Below are 26,213 nucleotides of genomic sequence, written 5' to 3'. Positions count from 1 at the left end.
CCTTTCTCAAACAAATCTCCAAAATCTCAAGGAGGCAAGAAGTAGTAGTGATGGGGGACTTCAACTACCCGGATATCTGCTGGGAGACAAACTCTGCGAAGCACAAAGCCTCCAACAAATTCCTGATGGGCCTTGCTGATAATTTCCTCTTTCAAAAAGTAGAAGAAGGAACAAGGGGATCGGCAATCCTGGACCTGATCTTAACTAACAGGGACAAATTGGTCATGGGAATGAAAGTGGTCGGTGCCTTGGGGGAAAGTGACCATGTAATGCTGGAATTTGTGATTCTGGGGAAAGCCAAAGAAGAATATAGTCAAACATGGACCTTGGATTTCAGGAAAGCCGATTTTAGCAAGCTCAGGGAAATGATGGGTAGGATCCCGTGGCTAGATAGACTAAAGAAAAAAGGAGCCCAACAAGTGTGGGAGTTCATGAAGAACGTATTACAAAAAGCGCAATCGCAAACAATTCCAAAGAGGAAAAATGAAAGACATCGGAAAAAGACGATGTGGCTACAAGGAAGACTCGTGGAGGAGGTAAAAGTAAAAAAGAGCATGTATAAAGAATGGAAAGAAGGACGCATCACCAAGGAAGAGTACCGACGACCGGCTCGGGCTTGCAGGAATAGCGTAAGGAAAGCTAAAACCCAGAATGAGCTGAGGCTGGCGAGGGAAGCGAGAAACAACAAAAAGGGGTTTTTCAGATATGTTCGAAGCAAGAGAAAGACCAAGGAAACGGTGGGACTGCTGCTCAATGAGGATGGCAAAATGTTGACAGATAACGAGGAAAAGGCAGAACTGCTCAACGCCTATTTTGCCTCTGTTTTCTCCCAAAAAGGGAACAGTGTGCAACCTTGCATCGGTAGTGATCTCAGTACGGGGTCGGGATTGCAGTTCGAGATTGATAAGGAGATAGTCAGGAAATACCTAGTTAACCTAAATGAGTTCAAATCTCCAGGGCCTGATGAACTGCATCCCAGAGTATTGAAGGAACTTGCGGATGTACTCTCGGAACCTCTTGCCATCATCTTTGAGAAATCCTGGAGAACGAGAGAGGTGCAGGAGGATTGGAGAAGGGCAAACGTCGTCCCGCTCTTTAAAAAGGTTAAAAAAGAAGATCCGGGGAATTACAGGCCGGTCAGTCTGACTTCAATACCAGGAAATATATTAGAACGGATAATAAAAGAGTCCATTGGCAACTATCTAGATGACAATGCTGTGATTAGAAGGAACCAGCATGGGTTTGTCAAGAAAAAATCCTGTCAAACTAATCTCATCTCTTTTTTTGATCAGGTCACTAGCTTAATAGATGGTGGAAATGCTGTAGATGTCATCTATCTAGCTTTCAGCAAAGCGTTTGACAAAGTCCCCCACGACCTTTTGATTAGCACACTGGTCAAATGCGGACTACATGGAAATACTGTCAGGTGGATTCACAACTGGTTGGAAAACCGTACTCAAAGAGTGGTCGTCGGTGGCTCTGCTTCGGACTGGAAGGAGGTTTCGAGTGGAGTGACACAGGGTTCTGTCCTGGGACCGATACTCTTCAACATTTTTATCAATGACTTAGATGACAGGGCGGAGGGAAGCCTTATGAAGTTTGCAGATGATACGAAACTGGGAGGGATAGCTAACACAATGGAAGACAGGAATAAAATCCAAAGGGACCTGGATAGACTAGGAAATTGGGCTGAAATTAATAAAATGAAATTCAATAAAGACAAATGCAAGATTCTGCATTTAGGCCACAAAAACAAAATGCACGGGTACAGGATGGGAAATACCCGGCTTAGCAGTAGTGTATGTGAGAAGGACCTTGGAATTGTAGTGGATCGCAAGTTGAACATGACCCAGCAGTGTGATGCTGCGGCAAAAAAGGCAAACGCGGTTTTGGGCTGCATAAACAGAGCTATAGTTTCCAGGTCGAGGGAAGTAATAGTCCCACTATATTCTGCATTAGTCAGGCCTCATCTGGAATACTGCGTTCAGTTCTGGGCGCCTCATTTTAAGAAAGATATAGACAAGTTGGAGCTGGTTCAGAGGAGGGCGACAAGGATGATAGCTGGTATGGAGAACAAGTCTTATGAGGAAAGGTTGAAGGAACTTGGCATGTTCAGTCTGGTGAAGAGAAGGTTGAGGGGTGACATGATTGCACTCTTTAAGTACCTGAAGGGCTGTCACATAGAGGAGGATACAGATTTGTTCTCTGCTGCCCCAGAGGGTAGGACTAGGTCTAATGGTTTTAAGTTGCAGGAGCGTAGATTCAGATTGGACATTAGAAGGAACTTCTTGACAGTAAAGGCAGTTCGGCAATGGAACCAACTGCCTAGGGAGGTGGTGGGATCCCCTTCGCTGGATGTCTTCAAGCAGAGGCTGGACATCTATCTGCGGGAGATGCTCTAGCTGTGGATTTCCTGCTGTGAGCAGGGGGTTGGACTTGATGGCCTACAAGGCCCCTTCTAACTCTATGATTCTATGTCTATATAGGTTTCCTGGATCCTTTCTCATTTTTGCTTAATTCATAACATATCTACACATTCGGTTATAGAAGTCTGGTCTTCATGTCTTTGGAATCTATATGTCATTTCCAATGCAATTCAAAAAGTAATTCTGACTCAGGAAGATAGCACTGCAGGGGCACTATGGCGGGGCACTTGGGGGGCGGGGAATGAATGAGAGGCAGAGACTACATGACAGAGGATTGTATTTACCACCGAGAAGAGTCTTCTCTCAGACACTTGTTTCTTACTTTGACACCTTTAAAGTTCTTGCAAGGCCCAAGAGTGATCATATGCCAATTCAATCTCTTTTTGTCCTTTCCAGTCAGGTTTATCCCTTCAGCTCTTCCTGAGAACCTGACAGTTCAAGGTGACAAAAGGGTCTCCTGGAACAGAAAGGTCCAAGAAGGAATAAATCTATTTTTAATGTCCTCTAGGATATTAATTTTAAGGGTTGTCCTCCTCAGAGCCCTTGGAAAATTTTAACAAAATAGTGAAAACAATCAGGCTTCTTGTGGTTAGCTCCCACTCAGCTAGACAGCCAAATCAAGGTTCGACTGATGTGCAGTGTGCTGCTCACAAACATATCCTATCAGGAGCAATCAGAAAATTAAGGAAAGTGGACTCTTTAGAAAACTTTAACTCCTGCATACATCTCCGTAGGGAGTATAAAAATTTGCTGTGCTCTAAAAAGGATAACCACATACGCCACCTGTGGATGGAGCTAGATTTGGCAACCGTGGAAAAGGACTCGGCCAGATTTTGGACCTTGATGACAAAAGGGATAAAAGGGGGAGCCAGCTCCATTGACAATCAAATTATTTCATCACAATGGCATACACATTTTTCCTCCCCTTTCACTCAGTCTACAACCAGGCTAAGTCTAATACAGACTTTTTTCTGCTCTCTTCCTGCCCTGAATGGGACCGTGTAACCCCTGATGAAATATACACTCTGATTAATTCTCTGCCTGCAAAAAAGGCGCCAGGGGAGGATATGCTTCCTGTAGAATTGTTTAGATCAATTCCTGTCTGGTGTTGTCCTGCTCAATGTTGTTGCAAAATTGTATTCTAAATACTTGCTATGCAAATTGGAAGCTTGGGCTACCATTGCCAAAGAGCAGGCAGGGTTTATAAAGGGAAAGTCCACAATAGATCAGTGCTTTATTCTTCATCACCTATTCAGAAATATTCTCAAAGTGGCAAAAAAGAGCTTCCCATTGCCTTTGTGGATTTCTGCTTTTGATCTTATTGACAGAGGCCAGTTGTGGCAAAAGTTATCGGCCACCATTATTGACAGAAGGTTATTGTATTTAATACAAATGCTGCGTGCTAACACTTCTCTCAGGGTAAGGCTTGGGGCAAATGGATTACTATCAGAAAATATATCAACCAGCAGAGGTGTACGCCAGGGATGCCTCTTGGCTCCCTTCCTTTTTAATTTTTATATCAACAACATTGTTCATGATTTGAGTGGTTCAGAATATTTCCCAGTTTCAGTTTTAGATGCCAAGCTCTCTGACCTCTTGTATGCTGATGAAATGGCTGATTTCCACTACATTGATTGGGATGCAAAGGCTATTAAGAAGTCTGAGTACATTTTGTTCAAAGTAGTGTCTATTTATCAATCATGCAAAAACGAAAGTGGTGGACTTTGGGGAAAAAGAAAAAAACCCATGTTTTGAAGTTGAATGATAAACCCATTGAACAACAACGTAATGTCAGATACTTGTGACTCGGGTTTAATACCCAACTTTCATGGAAGTTACATCTGGATACAGTTAAGCTGAGGTCCTCCCATTCTATACAATCTTTGATGCCTTTTTCTAAGTTCCAAGGGGGGAGCTTGGTTGCACCTGCAGCTGAGGTGTTTGGAAGAAGATAGTCCCACAACTGCTGTATGGCTCACAGCTTTGGGGGTATACAGATGTCTCCACTCTGGAGGTAGTACAGAATTCCTTCATGAGATCCCTGTTAGCTGTCCCTCAAAGTACACCTGCATCTCTTGAGGACAGAAACAGGGCTCTATTCTATAGAATCCTGTGCTCATGTTTCACTTGCCCTGTATTGTCTTGTATGAATGATTCATGCCTGCCAAAGAAATGTTTTCTAGAACAACTGCAAACTCCAACCCAAAGCTGCTGGGTAAATTATGTTAAGTCTAGATGTTCAAAGATAGAATTTATCTTTATGGTGGGACCTTTCTTCCATTACACAAATGTCATTTTCTATTTGGTACCCACTATATAAGACAACATTTCTTTCCTGCATCCTTCACTCTGTGTCAAATAGACCTCCCCCCAGATCAGATATGCATCCTGTTAGCAGGCAATGATATATTTATAACCAGTCAGGTAGCAAAATTTGCTCTAGCTGCAGGAAAAGTAAGAGAAAGTTACCTAAAACATCTTGTGGGATGAGTGGGATGTGCCCTGGCGCTATTCTGACCGTAGTATCTACACACTAAGACATGGAGTGGGTCAGGATATCTCCTTCTCATGAGAGGAAACATTTATTTGATCTGTACTGCTGCTTTTCCACTCTATGTTGTTGAACTGTGTTTTATTGTAATATGATCTGTTTTTTAATATCTATTTTGTATCTTTTATATCTGTTTTATTGTGGTAGCCTATGGCTTTGATCAATAAAAACTTCATTCATAACGTAAACAGTTTTGCTCTAAAGGGCTGCAATGTGCATTCTGTTGAAATTCTGTCTCAGTGAGATGATAACAATCAACATTCATTAACTTTCATCCCACTTTTTCTTTCTTTTGATTATTCACAGCAATGGTCTTTAACATTCATATTCATTTCTTAATTTAGTACAGTTACAGCATTAATTCCTACAGATGGCTCTGCAACAGCAGCTACCAGATGTTAAAATGCTGCAAGCAGGTTCTCTTATCTCTGTCTCTTTAAATTGTGTAATTAATCTAAGTTTAAATAATCATAATGATCATTATGAAATTAAATCACAGAAGAACACCTTAACCCAGCCTTTCCCAACCAGTGTGCCCCCAGATGTTGTTGGACCACAATTCCCATCTTTCCTGACCATTGGCAATGCTGGCTGAGGCTGATGGTAGTTGTGGTGCAACAACATCTGGAGGCACACTGGTTGGGAAAGGCTGCCTTAACCACTATGCCACACTGTTTGTGTCCATCACTCTTCCTTCACCTCTCCCCCTTTTCCACTTGAATGTGCTCTGGGCTCCTTCTAGGAGGAAGAGTGGGATATAAATTTAATAAATAAATAAATAAATTTGTGATGAACTAATAAAAATGTGGGAGAGAAAATATGACTAAAAAAGCTTATATAGCAAGATAATAATTTCATTCGAATGGAAAATAGAAAACTGGTTAGAGAAGAAAAGAAGGAAAGAAGCTGCAATGTACACTTTGACATTTCTGTTCCAAAATTATTTGAAAGATAAAATGTATAATCTATTTTTGGAAGTAATTTTAACAGCCTTGCACATACACTTTCAATATAATCATAACTGAAATTGTTTACAATGAACAATTGCCTGAGAGCCAGTGTGGTGTAGTGGTTAAGGTGTTGGACTATGAGGGTTCAAATCCCCACACAGCCATGATGCTCACTGGGTGACCTTGGGCCAGTCACTGCCTCTCAGCCTCAGAGGAAGGCAATGGTAAACCCCCTCTGAATACCGCTTACCATGAAAACCCTATTCATAGGGTTGCCATAAGTTGGAATTGACGAAAGCAGTACATTTTTCAAACAATTGCCTACCAAGATCCTGCTGTAATTTTTTTGGTCTACATCTCATGAACACACAGATAGAGGGATTTTTGCTATTTACTTACTCAGATTTTCAGACCAGCAGAAAAAGAAAACAGTTTTCTGAACTTGCAGTGGGTTCTAGCTATTGTCTGGAGGTCAACAAATCCCTTGTCAATCACACCCCTGACTTCACTTATTGGCTACAACCCTGAAAGGGCGGGAATAGAGCAGCCAGCTATGAGCTTAACAGAAATTGCAGGAGGGTGGCTGACATTTACCTGGGAGTAAGCCTACTGAACACAGTAGAACTTCCTTCTGAGTAAATGTGTACAGGATTGTGCAGTTTCACCAGAGGAAACTTCTACTGAATTCACAAGAGCAATGACTGGGGAAGGAGGGAGACAGTTTGGCAACCAAGAACCGAAAGAGAAGTCTCAGTCAAAACTCATGAATCAGGGACTGTGCATTTGGAGGGTATGCATGGTAGCCAGATGGCAGGGTTGGGGTCAGGCTGATGAGGAGCACTGCTGAACTCCTGGGCCCTCAGCCTGTTCCCAACCTGACCACCCACTAATGCCAGTCCTGAATATAAATAATGGTTATATAACTGTTATAATAGGTGTGGAATAGGTGTCTTACCCTAACAGTTCAAAGCAAATGCAGAAATGATTACGAAAGTAAAAATATTCTTTCATGTGGACAACATTGTAAGCATTGTCTTCATCCTTTTGCCGCAGAGCGTTGAGGATGCTGACTTCTACCAAGGCCTGATTATGAAATCTAAATGCAACAGAAGAAGTTTTTACATAAGCAGATGGAAGAAGCTACATCATTCCTATATGTTAACTGCTGTTGAAAAGAGTAAACATTACACAAAATGCAAAGCATTAACAGCAGAATGTGCATTTCTTAAGCCCTTACTGAGGTATTCAGCCTGATCATAGGAAGGTTAAATCCCCTGTGCATTTGGCATGCTTCTCCCACCCCTATCATCTGTTTAGTGTGAAGTCCAAAGCGGGCTCCTGACTGTGTTCTGCAGTTAGAAACCTCCTCCATATCCTTGACAAGACTGGTTTCTCAGTTATAAGGAGGCATTTAAAAGACTGTAGAGATCATTTCTCACTTTCCTTATTCTAGGTTCTCCTGTGCTGTGTGGTTTTGTCCTTTCTTTTTAAGATAAGATTTGTTCTGTTACACACAAATTGGGTCTCAAAGCAAGTTATAATTATTTTAAAAACCTGAATGTGAATTTAGTTAGTTTGTTTAGCTAGAATGCTAGAACAATCATTTTTGCAATGCCTTATAAGCAAAAATTATTTTGGTCTTCACTCTAAACACTGACTAATGCCACCTTCCCCTCGCTAAAATAATAAAACAAATCATAGTTAAGTAAAACAATCCACCATGTCTTTCCATTCAACTAACAGCAAAAATTTTAGTTGATTGATCAAATTTATAAAATTGTTGACAGACCATACCTCTTTTTGTTCCTTATTATTTTCACTGCTACTTTTTCACCTGTCTTGTGGTCCAAGCACTTCACAACGTGCCCAAAAGACCCTTTCCCAATAATAGCAAGTACTTCATATCTGTATGCAATATGATCACTTAGAACCTACACAAGGTGATAAAAAATGGAAAGCAGAAGTAGTACGTGCCCTTGCATCTCTTGTGGTACATGCACAAATGTGCATTAAAACACGTGCACAAAAATATATCGCATGCATTCATCACCTTCTGCCCTTTTTACCTTTACTGTCCCAATTGATTGGTTTATTTACCCGGCCAAGCCCAACTTTCTCACTTGGTGAACTCGGATTACAGAATTCTATAGTCACAGCTGTACAGTTTGTGACCTGCCAGAAAGACCAAGTTTCTCCCTTTTTTCTCTCACTTCCAGGAGATTTATTGAACCTTTATTGAACCAGAATATATGGTTGGTTAACTGTGTTTAGTTAGCTACATTGTAAGTAGGGCAGGTATGTGATACACAATCAGATGCTTGACCATTCTCTTTATATCACACGGAGAACTGCAGCAGTAGTGTCTCTATGGACACAAATCTCCTCACCACTAGTAATTAGGTGGGGAGCCAATGATATGTTGAACATGGAACAGGCTGATGAGATGGCACAAATTGAAAATTTGCTGAAAATAGTAACCCCAGCAAAATCACAAATATTGCCTACCATAGGCTAGTTTTGCAATAGCCTCTGCCCAATATTTCCAACATATTTGATAGAAAGGTGGGATACAAACTTAACAAAGATATACCTGGAGAGGAAGATGGCATTCTGAAATAATATATCCTCCATGATACATTATAGCTGCACCAAAAACTACAATCGTCTCATCCAACCAGGTTTATTTAAACCAGGGATGGGGAACCTTTTCTGACTGGCAGGCCAAACTTGACAGTTGGGCAGGTAATGTAAATGTACTGCCTTCAAGTCGATTCCGCCTTATGGCAACCCTATGAATAGGGTTTTCATGAGGCTGAGAGGCAGTGACTGGCCCAAGGTCACCCAGTGAGCTTCATGGCTGTGTGGGGATTCGAATCCTGGTCTCCCAGGTCATAGTCCAACACCTTAACCCAGCCTTTCCCAACCAGTGTGCCTCCAGATGTTGTTTGACCACAATTCCCATCTTTCCTGACCATTGGCGATGCTGTCTGAGGCTGATGGGAGTTGTAGTCCAACAACATCTGGAGGCACACTGGTTGGGAAAGGCTGCCCACTACACCACACCCATCATTTATTTTTTTATTTATCAGATTTATATCCTCCCCTTCCTCCCAGTAGGAGTCCATAGCGACATCAGGGAAAGCCACACTTTGAAGCCCTGATTGTTGGTACTTCGTAGCATAGTGCTGGGCTGTTTGAAAGCCCATTAAAGGAGGAAGAAGTGATTTCCATTTATTGGAAATCACTTCTCCCTCCCTGTGTTGCTCTGTAAACCTCCAATTTTGGAGGTTTAAAGGAGCAGCACACATTGGCTTGCAAAAGCTTTTTGCAAGCACCTCTGCACTGCCCCTTTAAATCTCTGAAATCAGGACAAGGAGCATGACAGGACAATTCAAGTGGGTGCTGAAAAGATAACAGGCAGTTTCTGTCTAATTCCCAAGTGTAGGTGCCACAGTAACAAAGGTCCGTTTCATATGTTTTGTGGAAGGTGTCTGCAGGATGCCCTCAATTGCAAAAGACAGTCATCAGTGACAACTGGGTATATTATTTATTTATTATTATTATTTATTTATTGCATATAAATATTTATTGTATATAAGGGTTTATACCCTCTGATTATGCAATCAAGTGCATGACAAGGTCTGCTACTTGCCCCCTCCCCCTCAAAGAGTGTAATGTGGGGGTGGTGGAACAGATGAGGTATGTTTCTCTAAAATGTAGAGTAGAGTATGCACTTACAGCATATACTGAAGCACGTATGGGATAAAATATAATGATGCTTTGTATTTGCCTTAGACAAGACACTAATGTGAAGCCCCACCAGAGATACTCAGATTGTCGGAATTTCTCTCTATTGAGATGCGTAGCAAAGTTGCATAGCGCTGCGGAATGGAGAGTATTGAGCAAGCAGTGTGCGTGTGTTTGAATCTTTGCTAAGATTCTACCTTCCCTACAAATTAGTCAGACAGAGACTTTAAGCTTTAAAATAAGAAACAACCAGAGCTTGGAAAAGTTACTTTTTTGAACTACAACTCCCATCAGCCCCAGCCAGCATGGCCACTGGATTGGGCTGATGGGAGTTGTAGTTCAAAAAAGTAACTTTTCCAAGCTCTGGAAACAACTACTTTATTCTGGAAGTACATGCTTGATAGGAAAGAGTCCTATATCTAGCTTAACTGGCTATGCTGGAGCAGCAAGCACTGGTCCCAGTACTCGCCCTCATCCTGGTTGAGAGGAGAGACAAAGAGAAGTTGTCTGCTCCCCTCTCGAGAGAAAGAGAACACAGAGAGAGTCGGGAAGGAACTGGGATCAAACATCCTGTTGCTTATCAGTCTAGCAGGAAGGGAAGAGACGGCAGAGGGATCGGTATAGCCTCAACCAGCAAGAGGTCTAGCTCTCTAGCTACCCTTATTAACCCCATGCAGCCTCAACCCACCAAGTTGGAGTTGAACCTCATACATTCCAACACCCCTTCTCAACGAGAACTTGGCTCATTCTACAATCTTGCCTCGTAGTTTCTGGTGTCAGACTTTGCCCGATGGTTTGGTCAAAGCATCAGCTGTCATCTCTTCTGTTGGACAGTAGGCCATCTCTAGAAGTCCTTTCCCCCTTATGTCCTTGAGGTAGTGGAACTTCACATCAATGTGCTTCATGCGAGAACTTTGCCCTTCTGATTCTGCGAGTCTCATGCAGGCTTGATTGTCCTCAAGTATTCTGATAGGCTCTGGTTCAGATATGCCCAAGTCTCCCAGAAGCTTGCGTGGCCACAGCATTTCCTTGCATCATCAGCTGATACGTACTCAGCCTCAGTAGATGAATGTGCTACAGTCTCTTGCTTTTGACTTGTCCAGCAGATAAGTGACTGTCCATAGTAGAACAAGCCTCCACTGGTTGACTTGCGATCTTTGGTGTCTCCAGCCCAGTCAGCATCAGCATATCCTAGAAGGTTAGGATCTCGAGTAGCTGATAGCTTTAGTTTCAAGTTTGCAGTGCCTTTCAGATATCTTGCCACTCTCTTGACTGCTTCCCAGTCTTTCTTGTTTGGCAAGCTGGTTTTTCTGCAAAGGTATCCCACTGCTACCGCCACGTCTGGTCTGGTTATTGTGCTGATGTACAGGAGTTTCCCTATAGCTTGTCTGTACCTTCCGTTGTCTTCCCAGGGTTGATAGTTCTGGTCTGGTTTCAAGCATCCTACTTCCATTGGTGTAGGTGCTGGATGTGCATCCTTCAGTCCTAGACTCTCAAGTAGGTCTTGAATCTTTTGTTTTTGGTTTAGCAGAAAGGATCCCTCGCCCTCTCTTTCAATTGGTATTCCAGTATGTGATGTTGCCTAGACATTTCACTTCAACTTCCTTGCTTAGATTATTTACTAACTCTTGCTTGTCTTGTGGATTCTCATAAGCCAATAGTAAATGATCTGCATAAATCAAAATATAAGTCCATTTGTTGTTCTTGAATCTGCTATACAGGCATTGGTCTGCTTCGCCTCTTTTATAGCCTTGTTTCAAGAGCATTTGGTTCAGTTTGTCATTGCATGCTCTTGCAGCTTGTTTCAGTCCATAGATGCCCTTTTGCAGTTTGCATACTAGGGTTTCCCTTCCTGGTATTTCAAAGCCTGATGGTTGTTGCATGTAGATTTCATCTTCTATTTCCCCATGCAAGAACACTGTTTTTATATCCATGTGTTCCACCTGCATTTTCTTGTTAGCAGCAACACTGAGTTCTGGTTGTTGTATGTTTGACTACAGGAGCAAAGGTTTCATAGTACTCTTGTCCATACTTTTGAGAGTATCTTTTGGCCACTAGTCTTGCCTTGTATCTCTCAATGTTCCCTTCAGCATCTGGCTTTTTCTTGAATACCCACTTGCAACCTACAGCTTTCCTTCCTTGAGGAAGCTTGCTAAGTGTCCAAGTTTTGTTCTTGTGTAGAGCTTCCAGCTCTTCCTTGGCTGCCTGCCTCCACCTCTTAGCTTCAGCTTTGGGTAAGGCTTCAATATCTTTCCAGGTCTCAGGCTCTGGAAGTTCATCAGCTCTTGCCAGGTAGGACAGTCTCAGTGGAGGTACACCTCTGTTGGTGCGGTTAGAGCGTCTTGGTGCAGGACTCTCTGCTGCCCCTTCTGGCTGTGCAGGTTCCCCTTCTTGCTCTGATTCCTCACTGTCCTCCAGTGCTGGCATGTTGCTGTAATCTGTAGTGCTGTATGGTATTTCTACTTCATCTTCTTCACTGTTGTGGTCTTGGAATGGTGCCCCTTCTGGTTGGAATGCACCATGACCTTCATCAAAGGAGACAGCTCTTTGGATTTCAACCCTTTCTGTTTTGGGATATAGGATTCTGTATCCCTTTTGCTTTGAAGAATATCCAACAAAGATTCCTTCCTTTGTAGTGTTGTCCAGTTTGGTTCTCTTCTGGTGTGGAATGTGACCATACACTTTTGATCCAAACACCTTTAAATGAGCCAAACTGGGTATGCGCCCATACCATAATTCGAATGGAGTCTTGTTGCCATTCACCTTTGTTGGCAAACGATTTTGTAGATAGGTGACACTGCCTCTCCCCAATGTTTCTGTGGGAGATTGGCATCTTCCATCATGGATCTCACCATCTCAATTACGGTTCTGAATTTTCTCTCTGAGACTCCATTCTGCTCTGGGTTGTGGGGTACAGTGGTTTGATGCTCAAACCCATTTTCAAGCAGAAACTGCTGGGTAGCATGTGACATGTACTCTCCCCCATTATCAGAACGTAGAATCTGTGGTTCTACTGACAATATATTTGTTTCCACCATGTGAATGAATTGGCATTTCACAAATGTCGCTGTGAATCAACTCTAGGGGGCGCTTGGTCTTCCTTTCACTTTGCTCAGGAAACCTCAGTCTCGTCCCTTTAGCTTTAACACAGCAAGTACATTTCCATTTTTCTTGGCAGGGTTCAACTTTCATGCCTCTTACTAAATTATTCCTTTGAAGGGTATTAATCTTTGCAATGTCTCTATGCCCTAATCTCCGATGCCATAAATGTAAACAAGACTTGTTACAGCATTCTTTCACAACATTAGCTTATGGACTTTCCTGATCCACTTCATACATGCCGTTTCTTTTGGTAGCTGTGCATAAAATTTCACCATCTCTAGAAATTATGCAAGAATCTTGTTCAAATAGCACTTTGCATCCATTGTTTGTAGCTTCACTAACAGACACTAGGTTGTTTGAGATCCCTGGGGTCCAGAGCGCATTCCTGAGATAAATTTCCTCAGTGCCACTTGGAGTCTGGCAAAACAGCTTAGCGTCTCCCCGCGCCTTTATGGGCAGGACTCTCAAGTCAGCCTTCATATGGGGTTAAATCTTCAAACAATTTTTTTCTTTTATTAAATGAGCACTTGCTTCACTGTCAATATAGAATTTATTTTCATTGTAACATTTTTCAACATAAGTTACTTGAAAGCCCTTAGCACTTTTCTTTTCTGTCCCTTTAAATTCTTTAATTCTTTCAGGCTTCCCTTTCTTGTCACATTGGTCTTTAAGGTGTTTTTCTGAATTGCATAGATAGCAACGCTTGGCTTTCACACCTCTGGATTCCCTTTGTTCCTGAAATCTGCACGTGACTGGTTTTGGTCAGCTTGTTTGCTAGCTTCTTTACTTAGGAAAGAGGAGAGCTGTCCTTTTTCCGTAGCTGCTTTCTGAGACAACTGCTCTCTCACTTCAGAAATAATCTTGTTTAGAGTTATGTTTTGTTGTTGCATTATAAGTACGAAAGTCTCCATATATTTTGGAAGAGAATCCAGAAATAATGCAACCTGTCCAGCTGCATTCCCGCCTCTTCTATCCCTTGGATTAACACCATAAATTTAGTAAGATGTTCCTCAAAAGAATCATCCTTCATTTGCAAATTAATAAGGCTTCTTAACATTGCAATCAGATGTCCCTGGCTTTTCGGATTATGATGGGATTCAAGAGTTTTCCACATCTCTCTGACATTTTTAGAATTCATAATCAATGGAATCTGAGCATTATTCACAAATTTAGTGATGAAGTCTTGTACCGTTACATCCTTCTCAGTCCAAATTCTTTGTTCCTCCCAAGAAGCACCTTCTCCTGGTTCCGATCCTGTAATTACTTCCATCAGCTTCTGTTGCTTTAGATGTTTCTTCATGTGAAATTCCCAGAGTTTCCACTCTCCGGGCTTGAGTTTCTCGAGACCTAGCCGCTCCCTCACGGTAGCCATCCTGAAGTAAAAGCCTCAACTCTTCACTGACTAAAACTCGGAAGGTTTCTATTTTAGCTTCCTTGATTCAAACACAATAGCTCCTTTAATTGCTCAAATCTCCATCTGCATGGCTGGGCCCTTAACCTGTCAGAATTTCTCTCTATTGAGATGCGTAGCAAAGTTGCATAGCGCTGCGGAATGGAGAGTATTGAGCGAACAGTGTACTTGAATCTTTGCTAAGATTCTACCTTCCCTGCAAATTAGTCAGACAGAGACTTTAAGCTTTAAAATAAGAAACAACTACTTTATTCTGGAAGTACATGCTTGATAGGAAAGAGTCCTTACATTCTAGTTAACTAACTATGTTGGAGCAGCGAGCACTGGTCCCAGTACTTGCCCTCATCCTGGTTGAGAGGAGAGACAAAGAGAAGATGTCTGCTCCCCTCTCGAGAGAAAGAGAAAACACTGAGAAAGGCAGGAAGGAACTGAGATCAACATTCCTTTGCTTATCAGCCTAGCAGGAAGAGAAGAGATGTCAGGATCAAAGGGATAGGTATAGCCTCAACTAGCAAGAGGTCTAGCTCTCTAGCAAAGTGCAAAGTGTGGCAGCTGCAAGGCTTCTTAAGATACTTTTAAAATGTTTTAGAACATGCTTCAGTTTGTAATCTTTCCTTAACTACCCATAAATGGAAATGTCAGGCAGAGGATGGTGGTGTAATTCTGTGACTGACAGCTCCCAATGAAGAAATATCAGGTCTATAACAGTTGTTTCTATTTGTTAGTTTACTAAGCTCCTCCAGGTGATCTATTTGCTTGCACAATCATACCTGGAGATTAGCTTATATCTGGTCATTGTTATGTTTGTGGGGGCGGTACTAAAACATGGAGCATTCTGTTCATCCCAATTTGTTTGTGGGGTATTTATACTTCCCATTAATCTTTTGTTAATTCCACACTTTTCAATGCATTATCCCATCATGAAAAGTCTGTTTCTTTTTCGAAGTGGATAGAATCATAGAATCATAGAGTTGGAAGGGGCCTTGTGGGCCATCGAGTCCAACCCCCTGCTCACAGCAGGAAATCCACAGCTAGAGCATCTCCCGCAGATAGCTGTCCAGCCTCTGCTTGAAGACATCCAGCGAAGGGATCCCACCACCTCCCTAGGCAGTCGGTTCCATTGCCGAACCGCCCTTACTGTCAAGAAGTTCCTTCTAATGTCCAATCTGAATCTACGCTCCTGCAACTTAAAACCATTAGACCTAGTCCTACCCTCTGGGGCAGCAGAGAACAAATCTGTACCCTCCTCTATGTGACAGCCCTTCAGGTACTTAAAGAGTGCAATCATGTCACCCCTCAGCCTTCTCTTCACCAGACTGAACATGCCAAGTTCCTTCAACCTTTCCTCATAAGACTTGTCCTCCATACCGGCTATCATCCTCGTCGCCCTCTTCTGAACCCGCTCTAACTTGTCTATATCTTTCTTAAAATGAGGTGCCCAGAACTGAATGCAGTATTCCAGATGAGGCCTGACTAATGCAGAATATAGTGGGACTATTACTTCCCTCGACCTGGAAACTATAGCTCTGTTTATGCAGCCCAAAACCGCGTTTGCCTTTTTTGCCACAGCATCACACTGCTGGGTAATGTTCAACTTGCAATCCACTACAATTCCAAGGTCCTTCTCACACGCACTACTGCTAAGCCGGGTATTTCCCATCCTGTACCCATGCATTTTGTTTTTGTGGCCTAAATGCAGAATCTTGCATTTGTCTTTATTGAATGTCATTTTATTAATTTCAGCCCAATTTTCTAGTCTATCCAGGTCCCTTTGGATTTTATTCCTGTCTTCCATTGTGTTAGCTATCCCTCCCAGTTTCGTATCATCCACAAACTTCATAAGGCTTCCCTCCACCCCATCATCTAAGTCATTGATAAAAATGTTGAAGAGTATCGGCCCCAAGACAGAACCCTGTGGCACTCCACTCGAAACCTCCTTCCAGTCTGAAGCAGAGCCACCGATGACCACTCTTTGAGTACCATTTTCCAACCAGTTGTGAATCCACCTGACAGTATTTCCATGTAGTCCGCATTTGACCAGTTTGCTAATCAAAAGGTCATGGGGGACTTTGTCAAACGCTTTGGTGAAATCTAGATAGATGACATCTACAGCATTTCCACCATCTACTAGGCTAGTGACCCGATCAAAAAAAGAGATGAGATTAGTTTGACAGGATTTTTTCTTGACAAACCCATGCTGGCTCCTACTAATCACAGCATTGTCATCTAGATAGTTGCCAATGGACTCTTTTTTATCCGTTCTAATATCTTTCCCGGTATTGAAGTCAGACTGACCGGCCTGTAATTCCCCGGATCTTCTTTTTTACCCTTTTTAAAGAGCGGGATGACGTTTGCCCATCTCCAATCCTCCTGCACCTCTCTCGTTCTCCAGGATTTCTCAAAGATGATGGCAAGAGGTTCCGAGAGTACATCCGCAAGTTCCTTCAATACTCTGGGATGCAGTTCATCAGGCCCTGGAGATTTGAACTCATTTAGGTTAACTAGGTATTTCCTGACTATCTCCTTATCAATCTTGAACTGCAATCCCGAGCCCTTACTGAGATTGCTACCGATGGAAGGTTGCACACTGTTCCCTTTTTGGGAGAAAACGGAGGCAAAATAGGCATTGAGCAGTTCTGCCTTTTCCTTTTTATCTGTCAACATTTTGCCATCCTCATTGAGCAGCAGTCCCACCGTTTCCTTGGTCTTTCTCTTGCTTCGAACATATCTGAAAAACCCCTTTTTGTTGTTCCTCGCTTCCCTCGCCAGCCTCAGCTCATTCTGGGTTTTAGCTTTCCTTACGCTATTCCTGCAAGCCTGAGCCGCTCGTCGGTACTCTTCCTTGGTGATGCATCCTTCCTTCCATTCTTTATACATGCTCTTTTTTATTTTGACCTCCTCCACCAGTCTTGCGTGTAGCCACATTGGCTTTTTCCGATGTCTTCCATTTTTCTTCCTCTTTGGAATTGTTTGCGATTGCGCTTTTTGTAATATGTTCTTCATGAACTCCCATGCTTCTTGGGCTCCTTTTTTCTTTAGTCTGTCTAGCCACGGAATCCTACCCATCATTTCCCTGAGCATGCTAAAATCGGCTTTCCTGAAATCCAAGGTCCATATTTGACTATATTCTTCTTTGGCTTTCCCCAGAAACACAAATTCCAGCATTACGTGGTCACTTTCCCCCAAGGTACCGACCGCTTTAATTCCCGTGACCAATTTGTCCCTGTTAGTTAAGATCAGGTCCAGGATTGCCGATCCCCTTGTTCCTTCTTCTACTTTTTGAAAGAGGAAATTATCAGCAAGGCCCATCAGGAATTTGTTGGAGGCTTTGTGCTTCGCAGAGTTTGTCTCCCAGCAGATATCCGGGTAGTTGAAGTCCCCCATCACTACTACTTCTTGCCTCCTTGAGATTTTGGAGATTTGTTTGAGAAAGGCCTGGTCTACCACCTCTTCTTGGCCAGGGGGTCTGTAGTAGACACCTACTACCATGTCAGTTTTATTTGTTTCTCCATTTATTTTTACCCAAATGGTCTCTACCGGACCCCTTTGTTCGCTCTCTTGGATTTCCATAGAGGTGTATTTGTCTTTGATGTATAACGCTACTCCCCCTCCTTTTCTGTTGCTTCTATTCTTTCTGTAGAGTTTATATCCTTGAATGGCTATATTCCAATCATGGGAGTCATCCCACCAAGTCTCTGTTATCCCTATGAAGTCATATTTGCCTTGATGCACTAAGACTTCAACCTCCTCTTGCTTGTTTCCCAAGCTCCGCGCATTGGTATATAGACACCAGAAGTCTCTTTTGTCCTGATTGGATTCCTCCGTTAATATACCATGAGCTTTGCCGTGCATCCCTTTCTCTCTCCCAGTGTTTCCTGTACCCTTCAAATCGTTGCATTTACAACCCGCTGTCTTTGGATCGGTATTTAAGCTATCATCTCCATCCCCCAGAGGCTTTAGTTTAAAGCCCTCTTGATGAGTTTTGCCATACTTCTGCTAAAGAGATTCTTCCCAGTCCTCGTGAGGTGCAGCCCATCTCTTGCCAACAGTCCCCCCTCCAAGAAGCTTAGAGCGTGGTCCCAGAATCCAAACCTTTCCCGTTGACACCATCTGTGTAACCAGTCGTTGACCTGCAGTATCTTCCTTTCCCTTTGTAGTCCTCTATCCTTCACGGGAAGAATTGACAAGAAGACCACCTGCGCCCCCAAATCCTTGACCTTCCTACCCAGAGCCTCATAGTCTGAGGTGATCTGTTCCACTGTGTTTCTGGCCGTGCCGTTTGTGCCCACATGGATGAGGAGAAAGGGGTACCTATCTTGGTTCCCAATGAGCTTCGGCAGGTTGTCAGCGATGTCCCGGATGCGTGCCCCAGGGAGACAACAGACTTGCCGATTCATTTTGTCCGGCTGGCATACCGGTGCCTCTACCCCCCTGAGCAACGAGTCTCCAACCACCGGCACCCTCCTGTTTTTTCCGCGAGTGGTGGTTGCATCAGCTTCCTTCTTCTGGGGTGTGGAGTCTTCCTTTGCAGCCAGTGGCTCTTGATGCAGGCGAGTTTGTTGAGGCTCTTCAGAGGTGCTGTCTGGCGAGAGACGCTGAAAGCGGATTTGTTGTGCTGGGGGCAATTGAGCACTTTAATTGTGCAAATCTAAATTTTCCAGTGTGGGCTTCAAATTTGCCAGTGTGGGCTTGAAATCACTGACAGTGTGGAAGTGTGATCTTTCTTTTCTTATTTCATAGGGTTTACAGTTTTTGGTAGGCCTTCTTCTAATCATCTTTGGTTGCTCTGATGGATTATCTTCTTTGCAGGAGAGACAAGGAGACTGTGGTTCTGTGGCTGCTGTTGGATCTCTCAGTGGCTCAGTGGCCATGATATTCTCCTGGACTGTGGGTTGAGAGTTGGAGACACTGTTTTACAGTTTATTTATTATAGATTTTAATTGTAGATGTTTATTTTAATGTTTTTATGAAATTGTTTTATTGGTTATTGTAATTATTGATTTTATGGTGGGACACATCTATAGGTGGGGCACAACAATAACATCATTAACAATGAACCATTTTTCCAGCACTCCTTTTGCAGTTGTAGCAGAAAGAGAAGGGCTTGAAGAGGAATGAGGGAGAGAGACCTCCTCCCACCCTTCGTTCCTCCATCCCCTTGATGGCAAGGTTGATGACAGGTGGGTAGAAGGGATTAAAATCCAAGACTAAGACCAGACAATTCAGATCAGATTAAAATATTTCTTTTCAGCTTGGATTAAATGCAGAAAGGAGAATATTGGGCTCTAATCCCCAAGAGTCATATTTCTGAACTAGGTTTTATGAAATTCAGTGAGACCAGCAGTTCTCATCTCGTTGGATATCCCTCATATGATATCAATACCAAAAGTTTTGCATAGACATGGATGTCAGAACAGTACCACAGCCCCTTACCTTTTTGTAGGAGCCATGATCATCGTCATAGGAGCTATTGTTCTCCGCATCAGCATATCCTTCAATCTTTTTAGCTCCCAGTCCAAGAAACCACAGCTCTCTATATTCCTTAATTTCCCGTTGTTCATACAGTGTTAGCTGGTTTTTAAAATGTTTCAAGGCTTCTGATTTGGAGAGAAAATCAAATACTGAATATTGAAGATATACAGTGCTTTATTTTCTTACTTACTTATTTACTTAATGCATTTAAATACTGCCTTTCAGCAATGGCTACCGAAGCAGTTACAATTTTAAATATTTTAAAAAAAGCAAATGGTTCAAAATATTTATAGGCCAACTTCAGGAGTTGATGGCACCAGCTTTCTGGACTCCTATTCTCTATGTTCACATGTCAATTTTAATGCATATAGTAACATCCTTCAAAAGTTACTGTTTAAAGCAGCCTTCTGCAATAATGTAACTGCGGTTGATGGGAGTTGTAGTCCAAAACATCTGGAGGGCACCATGTTGAGGAAGGGTAGATTAAAAATTAGTGTACTTGCCTCCGTGTTTCAGATGGGCAATTATTATTATCTCCATGTTAGAAATGGGTGGTGGATGGGCAAGCTGAAAGGCTGCCCTAAGGTCAACGTTAATTAATTAATTAATTAATTAGATAAGCTAAATAAATTTCTATCCCTCCCTTCCTCCTAGAAGGAACCCAGGGTGGAACCAAGGGACAAAACACTAAAAACAAAGCAATAGAACATCTTAAAAACATATTAGAAAGCAATTCCAAAACAGATGCAGACTGGGTCTCTACCTAAAAGGCTTGTTGAAAGAGGAAGGTGCTGAAAAGACAACAGAGATGGTGCATATCAAGGGGAGGGAATTTCAAAGAGTAGGTGCCACAACACTAAAGGTATGCTTCCTATGTTTGTGCAGAATAGACCTCCTGATGAGATGGTATCTGTAGGAGGTCCTCGCCTGCAGTGCACAGTGATCAGTTAAGGATATCTTATGACAATCTTCCAGGTATCCTGGTCCCAAGCTGTACAGGGCTTTGTACACCAAATCAGCACCTAGTAGCTAATGGGCAGCCAGTTCAATTCTTTCAGCAGCTCCCTGTTGAGCCAATCACACCACTGCATTTTGCAGTAGCTGCAGCTTCTTGACCAACCTGAAGGGCAGCCCCACATTACAGTAATCCACCCTGGATGAGATTTGAACCAGGTGTTTCTTGTCTACAGTTTACATAAATTCTACTCCAATAGAAAGCTTTAAAACATTTTAAAAGGAGCTAAGCATTTTGCACAACGTTGCCCCCATCATGTTGTTTTTATTATTTTTAGCACACAGTTTGTACCTGTTGAAGTCAGAGGTAGCTTTAGATTATGGGCTTTTTCTGCTTCTGTCTTGCTGGACAGCACTCTGGTACTGTTTTCAGGCAGATTTGAAGGAAATGACTGTCCTTGGGCTCTGTTTTCCTGTTAAAGGGTAATAATGTGCTTTAAAAAATACTGTCTGTCTTGCAATAGTGAGTTAGAAGAGAGGGTTGTCAGGTTGGTGGGAGGAGATGGTGCAGAGGGCTAATAAGGGCAGAAGAGAGTACACATGCCCCATGGAGTTAGGAGAGTTCCATTATTTCAGTACAGCAGCAACTGGGAAATAAGGGGTAGGTTCTTGGAAATGCAAAAGGTGCAGATGGCAGGTGAGTTGGATGTAGAGAGGCTGGAGAGAGAGTCTCTGAGGTAAGTGAAGAAATAATGGCCTGCATGGCATCTAACTTTCAAGATTTTGTATGGGGGAAGGTTCATGTGCCAGGCTCTCTGTATGTAAATGGTAGTGCATGAGGACATAAAATAGCCACTGCTGGATAAAAAAATTCCTTTTTGTAAGGCAACAGGCAGAGCATGAAGGTTACTTCTCTCCCCCCCCCAATCCATGTGGTCCCCGGCAATTGGTATTCAGTAATATACAGGCTCAGTACATAGAGGTAACATTCAATTGTTATGGTTAACAGCCATTGATAGTGCTATCCATATTCCCCCTTGAACTCATCTAAGCCAGTGACCATCTCCACACCTTGTAAAATTTATGCTTGGTATAAAGATGTACTTGCTTTTGTCTTTCCTGCTGAGCACTTTCATTGGATGAACCTGTGTACTGTATTGTAAAACAACCATTAAAATATCTCTATCCACCATCTCCACATTATACATATTTTAATTAACTTTTTATTCACCACCCATTAAGAATGTCCAAATTTATGGGGGGGGGGGGGTTCAAGGAAAGGTTCACTAATCTTTTGAACTATTTAGTAGCACTTTTCTGAATGTATCGCAGCTCTATAATATCTTTGATACTGTGTGAGCTAATCTGTATGCTGTGTTCCAAATGCAGGTTCAGGAAAGGTCTATGAAGACATAAAGGCTCTTAGTTTCAGTCCCTTGTTCTGCAGTTTTGGAGATTTTGCCTTAGTATGTGAATGACATTTGCTTGCACTGGATCTTATTTTCCATTTTGCCCATTCACCTAAACTGAAAATATCCTTTTTTGAGCTATTCACAATCTGCTTTGTTTTAGCTTTTTTCTGGCTAGTCTGGTTGTTTTTTCTGGATTGTGCCTTTTGTCAGATTATGGTTTTCCAACATTTTCTTTAGCTTTACTCTCAATAAACTGTTCTGAGCTAATGTAATTGTAGTTCTGTATAATGATCAATTGTCCTGTCTGGTCCATACATGTAAAGTATTAGCACCTAATCTGTTTTTCTTTTGTTTTTTACAAAAAAAGCACTGCATATACACATATATGCAGTTCCTGTATACATAGGAAGTAGTGTGTTGTGTGTTTTTCTGCTGGGTAATCAGCTTTTCCCCACCTTAATTTTTCAAGCAACACACACACACTTGTCTTTTAATCCAGCACTGATCTCCTCTTTATTCCTCCTTCACACTTTGTGGCATGTTTTGAGTTTTTAAAAATATTTTTCAAGCAGAAATTTATCCAATTAGTATATTAAGCTTCAGTGAGCCCCTGTTGACAGAGCATCTCTGCCTCATCTGACAAAGTGTCAAGGGGGATTAAGCAGCAGAGTAAAGAGAGGGAAAGTAACACCCATTTATTTAATTAAAGCAGCTCAGGCTAGTAAGGAGCATAGTAAAGTAGTTGTGCTCTAGAAGCCAAGTCTTGAATTAAATTCAAGGTGTAGGAAACAGAAACCTAGCAGGAAAGCTTTGACAGGCCACAGTAAACTAGACTTAACTCAATTAAAGAATCGGTTAAAAAAACCTCCACTAATATCTATGTAGTTCCACACAATACAGATCCAGCTTGTGGGAGGGTCAGCTTAGCTTTAGAAAGGATGGGCTTTGTCTAAAACACACACTAATACAACAGGTTCTGTTTTCCTATGTCAAAAAGGTTACACTGTTGTAGGTGAAAAAAGAGAGCTAAAAGTTCCGGCTTTCAGTTTTGATTAAAAGCAGCTAAAAACTACCTTATCAAAGCTAGCATGCAAGGGTAACTGTCACTTTTAAAAGTTGTGTTCAATAAAAAAATTAACCAAGTAGGATTTAAATGGGACTTTCTCAGGAAGGAAAAGAGGCCTCTTCCCCAAGGAGTTAATTCCCAGTGGATTTACCAGCTATTGTCTACTTCCCACTTCATCAACACCCATTGTTCACTCACCTAACTTCACTGGCTGCTACAGCAGCTGGGAGGAACTAGCCAATGTAATCTATGTGTAAAGTAAGATGGAAAGCATATATTGATCTATAAGTTGGAAAGATGTACAGTAAGAGGGAAATCCAGAATGTAGCATCCCCCTGGAAAAGCCTAGAAGCACACACTTCTACCCCTAAGGACAGAACGCCTCACGCTGGAAGTTAGTCAAGGGAGACAGGGAAATTCCATACTACATACTGCAGTGTGAAGTGCTCCTGTTGGTTTCTGGATTCAGCCAACCAGCGATGTCCTCTTGCTGATCTTTAGCCATGATGGCTGGGGTGATGGGAGTTTGGAGTCCAAAAATACCTGGAGGGCCACAGGTTCCCTGTGCTGTGTTGAAGGCTAGAGATCATAGAATCATAGAGTTGGGGCATATAAGGCCACTGAACCAACCCCTGCTCAATGCAGGAATCCAAATTAAAGCATATCTGACAGGTGCCTGTCCAGCTGCCTCTTCAATGCCTCCAGAGTTGGACACCCCATGACTTCCCTAGGTAATTGGTTCCATTGTCGTACTGCTGTAACAGTTAAGTTTTTACTGATGTGCAGCTGAAATCTGGCTTCCTGTAACTTGAGCCCTTTGTTCTGTGTCCTGCACTCTGGCACGATTGAGACGAGATCCTGGCCCTCCACTGTGTGGCAACATTTCAAGTACTTGAACAATGCTATCATATCTCCCCTCAGTCTTCTCTTCTCAATACTAAACATGCCCAGTTCTTTCAGTCTCTCCTCATAGGGCTTTTGTTTCCAGTCTCCTGATCATCCTCGTTGCCCTCCTCTGAACCCGTTCCATTTTGTCTGCATCCTTCTTAAAGTGCGGTGTCCAGAACTCAAGATGAGGCCTAACCAGTGCCGAATAGGTTTCCAGTCCTTGCCACCAATGCCGTAAGCTACTTGATATTGCTCAAGTGAGAGAATTGTTGTGGGTCCCCTTATGGCCTGCCCTGATATCACCCTTTTCTGCTTGGCAAAATTTCTGACACCACAATGTACATACACATTACAACAATGAAATACGAAAACAAAGCACTAAACTTTATTCAGCTTACCTGGTGCAATGTATTTACATTCTGCAAGTTCTTTGTGGCTATTTGTGGAAGGATAGCATCTTGTGGCTGAGACTTCACAGCACTTGAAACCAAATTGGTCTTAACTTGGCAGTCCAGGTGAGGGAGTACACTAATAGTGCTATTTAATTTCTAATGAAAAAATAAAAGTTAGCACAAAAAGAAATAGCTTGGATTTGGCTTCATAAATTAACACTTTCATAAAGCGTTAAAATAGTGTTTAAAAAGTGTTAAAATAATTTTTACAGAAAGGCAGATAAAACTAGATATTTTAAATTATGCAACCACAAGAGGCTAGCATAGATTTTTCACATTCTCCCATGTTATTCGGCTTTCCCCCATAAGCTCATTTCAAAACAAAACCTTACAAAATTTGTAGTTCTGAACTCCGAAAGGCTTGCTTAACAACCCTGTGAGTTTTCATGGTGATACAGAAAACACACAGAGAGAATTCAGACTTTAAAGTCTAAAACAAGAGTAAAAAAATTGTGTCCCCTGCTGGACTTTTTTCTGCCAGTGGTATCATAATTTGTTGAAATTATTTAAAAATCAGCTATGTTCAAAGAGTACATATAATCCTATTACTGAACTTGCCCCATACCTTCATCTTCTGTAGTTTAAAAGTTTAAAAAATGCATGGCTGATTTTTAATTTATTTTAGACATTTAACATTGATAAGGGCGGGAACGCTCAGTAAGAACGAACTGTCAGTGTTCTAAAGGCAAACTAACAGCTGTTTGGCTTGGATACTTAGGGGGCCACACTCACGCCAGACATTTATCCCACTTTAAACAGTGATAGCTTCTCCCAAAGAATCCTGGGAAGTGTAGTTTGTGAAGAGCTGGTAACTGTTGATTGAGCTCCAGTGATAGAGCTCCAGTGGCCAGAGTGGCTTAATAATCAGCTCCTTTTCCTAGAGAATTCTGTAGACTGTACCTCTGTGAGGAGAGTAAGGCATAATAGTGAAAGAATAGGGAGCAGGAGACCCGACCTCTTCTCTGAGATATTGTACTGCTCTACAAAGTTGTAAAAATGCAAACACAATTTGGGTTTGCCTTTCACAGTCGTTTGTAGCTTGGAAGAATTTTGTAACATGTGCCTCTGAGCAGATGGTGAGTGGTGGCAACACTTGCCATCAGGACTGCATCTCCAAAGTTGGAGAATTACATTTTTTGTATCTTTGTTAGTGGTCTTACTTTGCTTCTTTCCTGTGTTACTACTATTTCTAACCTACAGAATCTAACCTAGAAAATGATATTTCACTTGTTATTCATCCTAGAAATCTATGTCAAATTAATTTCAAAGCCTTTTTGTTGGTCAATGTCATATGATGGTGAAGACAGCCTTTTGTGTTTCAGACTGGACGTTATATTCTATTTCTATTTTGGGAACATTGAATTGAATCTGAAACTGTTGCATCTGAAACTGCAGCTTTGATATAAAACTAGAGTGATGACAATATGTTACTACTTAAACAAAGCTTATTAGTGTACAGATGTACAAGGGACTTAACAAGTTTGGGTCGTTGTTTATGGTTGTCACCGACTACTGCCTTTTGTAATTACCAAGTGGTGACCTGAACACCACATATGTGGAATCCTATTTTTAATATATTCAGAATCATTTAAAAAAAAGATTCATCAAAATGAATGTGTTTATTAACTGCTTTTATTGTTTTATTTTATGAGGTTTATGTTTATATTCTGGTTTTATCATCTTATGTGTTATTATTAATGATAATAAAATATGCATTTATTTTTTTAAAAGGATCAGTCAGGAAATAAACAATGCATTGAAAATTTTTCTATGGAAACAAAA

At 41.9% G+C, this 26,213-nt stretch overlaps 1 protein-coding gene across 1 annotated transcript in view; it reads right to left on the bottom strand.

Moving 5' to 3' along the window:
* The window catches only part of DYRK4 (dual specificity tyrosine phosphorylation regulated kinase 4), a 110,250-nt gene that overhangs the window by 33,311 nt on the left and 50,726 nt on the right, over positions 1–26,213 (bottom strand). The window contains exons 8-13 of the mRNA XM_061637885.1: positions 24,378–24,527; positions 23,243–23,245; positions 20,966–21,086; positions 19,621–19,784; positions 7,722–7,858; positions 6,883–7,023 (exon numbers count right to left, since the gene is read on the bottom strand). Of these exons, the coding sequence (XP_061493869.1) occupies positions 6,883–7,023; positions 7,722–7,858; positions 19,621–19,784; positions 20,966–21,086; positions 23,243–23,245; positions 24,378–24,527 (716 nt within the window). The remainder of the gene's footprint in view (positions 1–6,882; positions 7,024–7,721; positions 7,859–19,620; positions 19,785–20,965; positions 21,087–23,242; positions 23,246–24,377; positions 24,528–26,213) is intronic.

The sequence above is a fragment of the Rhineura floridana genome, chromosome 8 (assembly GCF_030035675.1).
Source record: "Rhineura floridana isolate rRhiFlo1 chromosome 8, rRhiFlo1.hap2, whole genome shotgun sequence".
NCBI classification, from domain to species: Eukaryota; Metazoa; Chordata; class Lepidosauria; order Squamata; family Rhineuridae; genus Rhineura; species Rhineura floridana.
Note: the sequence above shows the minus strand (reverse complement) of the source record. Positions and strands in the feature narration are given on the sequence as shown.